The 8450-nt window shown below is 39.3% G+C and overlaps 1 protein-coding gene across 1 annotated transcript; it reads right to left on the bottom strand.

The window, feature by feature from the left end:
- Nucleotides 1–391: 391 nt before the first annotated feature.
- LOC145426005 (caspase a-like) lies at nt 392–5908 on the bottom strand. Its single transcript, XM_080299586.1, has 7 exons — nt 5849–5908; nt 5123–5202; nt 4806–4979; nt 4496–4715; nt 3898–4017; nt 3688–3797; nt 392–3564 (listed from the first exon to the last, which is right to left on the bottom strand). The coding sequence occupies exons 1-7, from the start codon at nt 5853–5855 to the stop codon at nt 3466–3468; spliced, it is 810 nt and encodes a 269-aa protein (XP_080155712.1). The 5' UTR covers nt 5856–5908; the 3' UTR covers nt 392–3465.
- Nucleotides 5909–8450: the final 2542 nt, after the last annotated feature.

Here is an 8450-nt window from a genome sequence, read left to right as displayed (position 1 = left end):
TACAGTAACGCGTTACAAGTAACGCGTTACTGCCCATCTCTGGGAAGGAAACAGAAGACGTTTCAGAGGCTGCAGCAGATTTCTTTGATTCGGGGCCTTTTTCAGCTTTATTGGACAGAGCAGTGAAGATAAGTGACAGCAAAGCAGAGAGAAAGGGGGCGTGGCCCGGGTCAAAGCCAGGCCAGCTGCTCTCCACCTCGTGGTCACCTGCTCATCCTAGTGAGCTCCACCAGCAGCCCTTTCACACACTTTACACTGTCAAACACTGTGTGTGGACCTCAGCTAACAACAGGCTACATTTAAGTCTGGACTACATGCTTTTATATTGTTTTTATTCCATCAGCAGCTCAACATCATGAGCAGCTTTGACATAAAGACATCAAACTCAAGCTGACTTTAAACTACTTTTAATACAGGGGCTCAAAAACAACAACATCTTTATTATATATCAGGACACAAAGTCATTTCATCTCAAAGGGAAACAGCTTTATTTGGAATAACCAGCACTATCAACTGGTTTGGGATCTCCACCAGTTTCATGTCTTTGCAGCTTCTCCAACAAAGTTCCTGTAAAATCAGCATGTTTGTCTTTATTGGTTTGATAGTGATTGATTATTCAGTCCCAATCTGCTGTCATCTAAAGAACAAAATGATGTTTCTATGAGTCACAAAGCTCCAGATGTTGTCGGCTTCACAAAGAAAACAAAGAACTTAAACACAAAGTGTTTGGAGCCAAAATGTTCCCAAGCTGCTCTTTTTGAAATGGCAGAGGTACAGTGGTGTCTAACAGCACACTGTGGAAGGCAAACATGTTATTGTTGGATGAAACTTCATGAATCCTTTGTAGATTTGAGCTGTTGGAGCCTTTCTTTTCTCTTCAGGTGTACAGATGCTGAGGAGGCAGGTGGAGCAGGTGGAGCTGTTGTGATGCTGGTGTGATACCCACTAATGTGTGATCACATTTGTGTGAATTAATTTAAGTAATTTCACTTTCAATGTAAGTGATATTTCCATTTGTGAATGCCCTTGATAACTACAGTAATTTTAACAGGAAACTGAGTCGCTGCCATCAGGAACTAGATTTTATATCACAGCCTGGAAATCTGTCATCTCAACAAGAACAAGAATTAAGTTGCTGAATTTCATGCAGATGCTCCATGATTTAATTATGTTCACCATAGAAACATGAAATTATTTAGTTCAAATTACAAGTTTGAATCTTGTACATGTAACAGCCACCCAATATTATAATTATGCCAGTTCTCAATGGTCATGAGAATTTGCATAATTAAGATTAAGGAACTGACCTCCCATCCATTCTTCCTTCAGTGGGCTGATTTCAGTCATCATGCAAATGTGCTGTTTATAAGATTTGGGGAAAGCTGCAGTCAGCTGAGACTGAAGAAGTCACCTGGATGATGATGAAACTCTTCAAATAAACCATTCCTCTGCAGATGATCTGTTAGCTGTTTGACAACTACTCTTTCAAGGATGTTTGATATAAAGGAAGGTTGGAGATTGGCCTATAATTAGCTAAGACTGCTGGGTCTAGAGATGCTTTTTGAGTAAAGGTTTAACTACAGCCAGCTTGAAGGCCTGTGGTACGTAGCTGATTATTAGAGATAATAATCGGGCTATCATCCACAGAGCAATGGCCAGTCAGAGCGGGCAAACCAGGAGCTGGAGGCTGCCCTGCGCTGTGTTGCTTCCTCCAATCAAAAAGTGATGAACTGCCGTGGATAGAACATGCTCACAACAGCCTGACAGCCTCCGCCACGTGCCGATCCCCCTTTGGGGTCTCCCTGGGATTTCAGCCTTCCTTGTTTCCCACAGTTGAGGGTGAGCATTGCATGCCCTCAGTCCAAGCTCACCTGCACAGGTGTCGGTGGGTGTGGCAGGCTACCCAGGCTGCCCTGCTGCGCACCAAGGACCACAACAAGCGCATTGCAGGTCGCAAACCGATTCCAGCATCCGAATATGCTTTGGGATAGAAGGTATGGCTCTCCACACGTTTCGTTCCCCACAGAGCAGAGTCCAAGAAACTCACTTCTACCTACATCGGTGCGTTTGAGATTGTTTCGAATTGCTGTTTCTGTGGCTGTGATCAGCTCCACTGGCGGGATTTGTCTCGGTGTGACAGCAAAATTAAATCCTTTAGCAAGGATGTTTTTCTCTGTTTGGGTGAGCTGTCCGTCAGACAGATTCTTCACCCACTTGTCCACATCCTCAGTGTCGCATCCTTCGCTCTTATTAGAGTTCTGCTTTCTGGTTCCTGTATGTGTTCCTAAGTTAATGTCTCCCCTGACAAAGACACATTTAACTAATAGTAGCAGTTTTATTTAAGACCTTCCACAACACTTTTACTAATTACTATATTTTTTGACGGGGCTCAAAAATAAGCAGCTCACAGGTGAGCTGCTTATTCCTTACTGTTGGGGTGAAGGGAGCGCCATGCATCGTAAAGACCAACGTTTCTCATGTACTGGCCATATATACTGACAATACATAGCTTTGTGTTAAGTGTAGATAATTTAAAACTAGGAATCTACCCTTTGGATCAATAACTGTGTTGAGGACTGTGTAGCTATATGAGTATAACTAATGATGCATGCTGCATGTGATGCTCAAACAAGTGAGGAAAAACACCATCAGGTGTAATTTATTTCTTTTTACGCAGCAGGCTCTGCTTGCTGCTTGCACATGATATAATCGAGTGTTAAGTAAATATAACATTTTCTGTCCCTTGCTTGTGAATCTCTACATGAAGTGGCAAACAGCTAAACGTGCTGTAGGGACTGACAGCATTGAATGATGACGAAACTGAAAGTAAAGTAGAAGGCCTTTTTCCTTCCTAGCTACAAAAAATACAAAGAAGAAATATTCTCAATGCAAATAAAGAATTACATGTTTACTACACATGCCAAACAGATGTAGACATTCATATTTACACATCTGCAAATGTTAGTCAATTTAATAACATCATTTACTATCCATGAAGATGAAACACAATACAAAGTTACAAACAAAGCTTCGCCGTTGGCATAACACAGGTGAATGCTGAAAGATTAAACAGAGAGACTTGTACATTATAAGGTTGCACTTATACCAGTTTTATCTGTACGAGAATAAAACTGGTATATCAACAACAACAGAACACCTGGAATCATAAACCTCCTCTGCCCACTTGCCAGAAAAAAGATCAAAGTTTCTTTATTTAAACAAAAGCTTTAATAAAATACATAATAAAACATAATTTTCTCTTAGACTTGATTTCCATATTCAGAATATTTCAGTTATACATATCACTCATTATCTTGGTGAGGCATTAAAAGAAGAGAGTATATGAAGCTTTTCATTCATCACTAAACCTGCTCTGTTATACACACAGTACAAAAACAGACCATTTACCAAACAATAAAAAGTATACCTGCAATATCTTTTACCATTGCTGAGACTTGTCTTCTTTTAGTAGGGAAGCAGGTAGAAGTTCTTTGTCAGAGTACATCTGTCTTTGCTTGGCATCTGAATTTCACCAAACTCAGATTCCTCGAAGCGCTGCATGACCTGTAGCATTGAAAGAAAGGCAGCTTCATCACTGACTGTTGTCTTTTCTAGATCCAAACTTTTAGCCTATCCAATTTATGAAGTTCAAATGAAGAAATAAAAGAATTCACTTGTTGAGCTCACTTTTCTGAACAGTTCCTCAATGTGATCCACATCAGCAAACTCTTTGAATATCTCAACAATATATTGGATAAAATAAGAGCCGTATGACTCGTCTCTGTATGAAGTCGTATCTGCAAGCCAAAAGAAACGGACAATTTGTGCTGCTGGTATTTGGTCAGTATCAATGACTCGTTACTGAAGGCTGGAGTTACTTGTTACTGGAACACTCACTGGGGGTGCAGGACAGAAGAGAGATGAAGTCCTTTTCTTTGTGTACCACAGCATCTGTCTCGATGTTTCTTCCAATAGTGGTTAAAACTTCATCATGTAAAACCACCGAACCCGCCTGACCTACAACAACCATGCAGGGTTACCCAGAAATACGTAATAATATTTAGCTTGATCATCTTACAGGTCAGCAGTGATCCTGCAGCAAATACTCTTTTTGTATTTGAACACTGGCATGTTTTTTGTAATGGCAGCCTTATCCCAAAAAGATATTCATAGCTTTAAAATAAATGTGAGCACTAAGCTGAGAATGTCAGCTTTACATTGATATGTTGCATAAAAATTCCTGTGTGAAGCCTTTGATAGTCATTTGAGCTGTTTCTGTGAAGAACTATGATGTGGTGAAACGAGCTCTGATTGAAGTGAAACTTCAGACTGTAAATACCTAAAAAGCCTGTCAGACACAAAGTGTGAGCGTCCATTCAGAGGAACAAACATAATAATGCATCCACGAAAAACTTGCTCACAGGACATTTAAGCTCACGCCACTTCTATATGAAACTGTAAATGCAGCTTGAAACTTCTAGGATGACTGAATCACCTCCTCTACAAGCCTGGATGATGATCACCTTGGGCTTGTTATGTAGTGCAGGACAATTCTGTGTGTTTAGGCTCTTGTAAATGTTTTCAATTTCGAAAGGTTTGCAGTCAGTGCCACAGACACCTTGCAGAGATCCGTGAGACATGATAACTACAAACACACTATCCGTGTGGACAAGATGTGGATGTTTTGAGAACCTTTGTAGAGCTTCTTCAATCTCCTGTAAAATCAAAAACTTTGTATAAATAAATGTATCATTTTCTCAGTTTGGGGAAATGTCAAAGTAGAAGTGAATTATTTTTAAAACTACCTTTACAGTCAAGTTCCTACATTTCACCACATCGTAACCCAGATCTGCAAGCATGCAGTGCATTTCATATTCATCTTTCTCAGCTCCATGTCTGGTTGAATATCCATCGAAAGTTTTGTTAGTGATCAGCAGGGCTACACGCTTTGAAATGGACTCTTCAGTCACTGGATAGTTCTAAAAGACAAGATGATTTACAGGAATTGATTAGGTTCTAACATTACTTTTAAAAACAACAAATCATTTTAATGTGTATCAGAGATCAAACGTTTAAATATACAGTATAATGCTGATTACTCAGGCCAGTCGAAAACACATACATTATTACCACGTCTCCCACCATCTGTGCTGTAATGCTGTGTGCTGGTCGAGCATTCCTGCTCCTTTTGGGACAGTAGAGCTACAATTAAAAAACACCATCAGCTGATTTCTCAGTAGACATTTTGCTGCAGTACATCAACTGTGTGTGTGTGTGTGTGTGTGTGTGTGTGTGTGTGTGTGTGTGTGTGTGTGTGTGTGTGTGTGTGTGTGTGTGTGTGAGAGAGAAAACATGAAAAATGCATTACAATAACAGCTCGAGAAAAACGAATTTTACAGAAATCCTCAGTTTTCTGCACAGATGGAAAAGTGGACACATGCAGCGAAGAGTGAACATTGTGGCATCTAGTTTCTGAAGATGTGTAAACATTATCCTGCAGGCTTTGTCCCGTTTTTGGGTTTGTTTTTCTTGCTGTGTCAGTGAAACAGCGTACCCTATCTGCTCTGGATTGATTATCTTCTACTATGGATTATTTCTCTAAACCATTCAAAATACCATCAGTGACAAGTGCTTCAAGGATTAAGATTTTTTTGTGACACAGTTGACACAAACTCTGCCCTTAACCTGGCAAACTCCTCCTCGATAGGAAGCATAAAAGAAACATGATGATACATATAATTCACATTTTGGTCTTTTAAGTGCCAAAGAATGAAGAAGACGTGGAATAGTCAAAGGAGAAATATATAATCTAAGAAAGAGTCTCATTAAAGATTTTGACATCACTTACCTGCCATTGTTCGCTTGCTCTATCATATGAGTCCGGTCTAATAGCATTTATGTTGGAATGTAAATGCCTCACCCGCCCTCATGTGACTGATTTGAATCATGTTCATTGGTTGGTTATTTTCTCTCTGCGTGTAAAAAAACAGGTCTGTTGTCACTTTATGAAAAACTAGTCACCACATCTAAGAAGCTAACAAAACTCAATCACAAATGACTGAATATCATATGTGTGTGATGTGCAGTTTATGGTCCTGAGAAAAGTGGATTACATAAAGAACAGATGCATTTAAATATGTTTATTGTTGTGTATTTAGATTGTTTGCTTTGGTAACTGCAATTATAATCACAATGACACAAAAGTGCAAAAAAATAAATGTCGGTTATATTCATATAGTGACATTTCACAACAACTGGTAATGCAAAAAACAAATTATTGCAAGCAACAGACCACGAACTATGAGAAAAAAGCAAAGACCAGTCAGACAATTGCCGATGAAGAATCACTTGGTGAGCCCACCGATTTTTAACAGGAAGAAACCATCAGCAGAAACTCCTTCTAGCTATTTTGTAGCTGTTTATTTAAAGCAGAAAACCAAAAACAGTCAGAAGACAATGTACTGCTGGTTCAGATTAGCACATCAAATTCCTGCAAAACAAGTGTACAGGTCATGATGATGGATGTCAGAGGTGATTGATGGTGTTGACGGTTTCGCTTTTCTGCCAAGTAAATCATTTTCCGTGGATGTTTTCAGACCGGAAAAACTAGAAATCTCACACAGCACAGTTTCTGTTGGCAGCACGTCTGGGTTTTGTGAAGCAAACGTTTCGTACAGTCCTTTTCAGAGACTCAAAAGACATTTGACAAACTAAAAGAATTTTAAAATAAGGATTGCTTCTGATAATCACAGCAACATTTTCTTTTGCAATCACTGACTCTCTGAAGTCTAGAAACCTGTGCCATCGCTTCATGTTGTGTTGCAGTAAGTGAAGTAAGTGAACTAATAGATTTAGATCAGGTGAAAAATATCCAGTTTTGTTGCCTGTAGAAACTCTTGGGTTGCTTTTGAATTTTTCTTTTGGTCATGATTCATGTAATGCTCTATCCAGTTAGACTGCAGCACAGAACTTTAGAGTATTGGGGGGGGGCCCGAAACAATGCAAATTCTGGTTAACATTAGATTAGCTCATCCGGCCACATCCAGATCCTTATATAATGATTTTCTACAGTCACAAAGTGCTTTAGAGAACTACACATTACACACCATCATACTCTGACGGATGCATCAGAGCTAACTTTTTTGCTATCTGTCTGACAGATATAATTTTGCCTTAATAACATGGACGGACATCATTTCAGCCCTCAGAAATCAAACGGGCCTCCTGTATATATGCTTTATCTTGTATGTATGTACGCATATGCTCGAAATAAATGATCAAAGAAAAAGTCTCTGCCTGCTGCAGCTCAGAGCACAGATGGGTTCGTGCAGTTCATTTCAAAATGAGGAAAGTTTCTACAAGACAAATTCTTCCAATTAAAAGAGCACCTGCTGAAATTGTATTACAAAGTGTTCCAGGGGAAGTGAAAAAAGCAAGAGACAAGACAAGGACATAAGAAGCTAAGCAGGGAAGATAAGGGAAGGGAGGAGAGGAGAAAAGTGCGACCGCCTTCGCTGAGAGCGAAACGAGAAAAAAAAAGGAAAGTTATAGAGTTATATTTTTGTTAATAGGTTCAGACTGGTCAAATGTAGATTGGTTAAATATGTAAACAGCACAATATATATATTACTCTTCTTATATGTCAGTTAAGTACTTGGAATGTTAACGGGTCCAACAATGTGGTGAAAAAAAGTCCTAAATTCTCTGAAGAAAGATTTGATTCACGTTGATTTTTTGCAAGAAACCCATCTGACAGATGAGGAACATAAAAAATACTGTAGAGAATGGGTTGGCCAAATCTTTTTTCATCCTACTCTACAGATAAAAGGGGGGTTATTACTGTTATACACAAAAATCTCAGAGTCACTGTCCTTCCTTCAAGGACAATGAAGGAAGATATATATTGGTTAAAAGGGATAGTGGATGGGGAAATATATAATATAATAATATATATGCACCGAATGCACAGGATGGCAAGTTTTACAGGGTATTATTTAGTCAGTTAGTGGACATGGACTGTGCTAATATAATATTAGCGGGTGACTTCAACAGTGTTTTATGCCCCAAAATGGATAAGCTTCCCCCACAATCTACTTTGACAAAATTCCAAAGCCCTTTGGCAAATTATAAATGAGCTTGACCTTGTGGATGTCTGGCAACACTATAATCCACTATCTAAAGAGTACACTTTCCACTCTAACCCTCACTCAGCATCTCGTATAGATTTTTATGTCCAAGTGTATCAGTCAGTTAGTTCAGCAGGTAAATATTGGTCATATAGGTCTCTCTGACCATGCTCCGCTGTGCAGCAGGCAGGAGTTGGACCCAAAGTGCAGGACTCACAGACTCAGGGGATGAACTCAAAACACAGCTTTATTTGCTGGCAGGGGAAAAACATAAACTAAACTAAACTGGGAACAACAAACTAAGCACTCACAGAGAGACACAGG

This window comes from Astatotilapia calliptera, chromosome 3 (assembly GCF_964374335.1).
Source record: "Astatotilapia calliptera chromosome 3, fAstCal68.1, whole genome shotgun sequence".
Lineage (NCBI taxonomy): Eukaryota > Metazoa > Chordata > Actinopteri > Cichliformes > Cichlidae > Astatotilapia > Astatotilapia calliptera.
The sequence above is the reverse complement of the archived record's forward strand: the minus strand, read 5'-3'. Positions and strand labels throughout refer to the sequence as shown.

What these genes read in the sequence shown, in the direction of transcription:
- LOC145426005 (XM_080299586.1), bottom strand. An exon ending in GTGGGAGACGTGGTAATAAT is followed by an intron (nt 4,980 to 5,122) that starts GTATGTGTTTTC and finishes CTTGTCTTTTAG; the next exon opens with AACTATCCAGTGACTGAAGA. An exon ending in CATCCAGGCTTGTAGAGGAG is followed by an intron (nt 4,018 to 4,495) that starts GTGATTCAGTCA and finishes TGGTTGTTGTAG; the next exon opens with GTCAGGCGGGTTCGGTGGTT.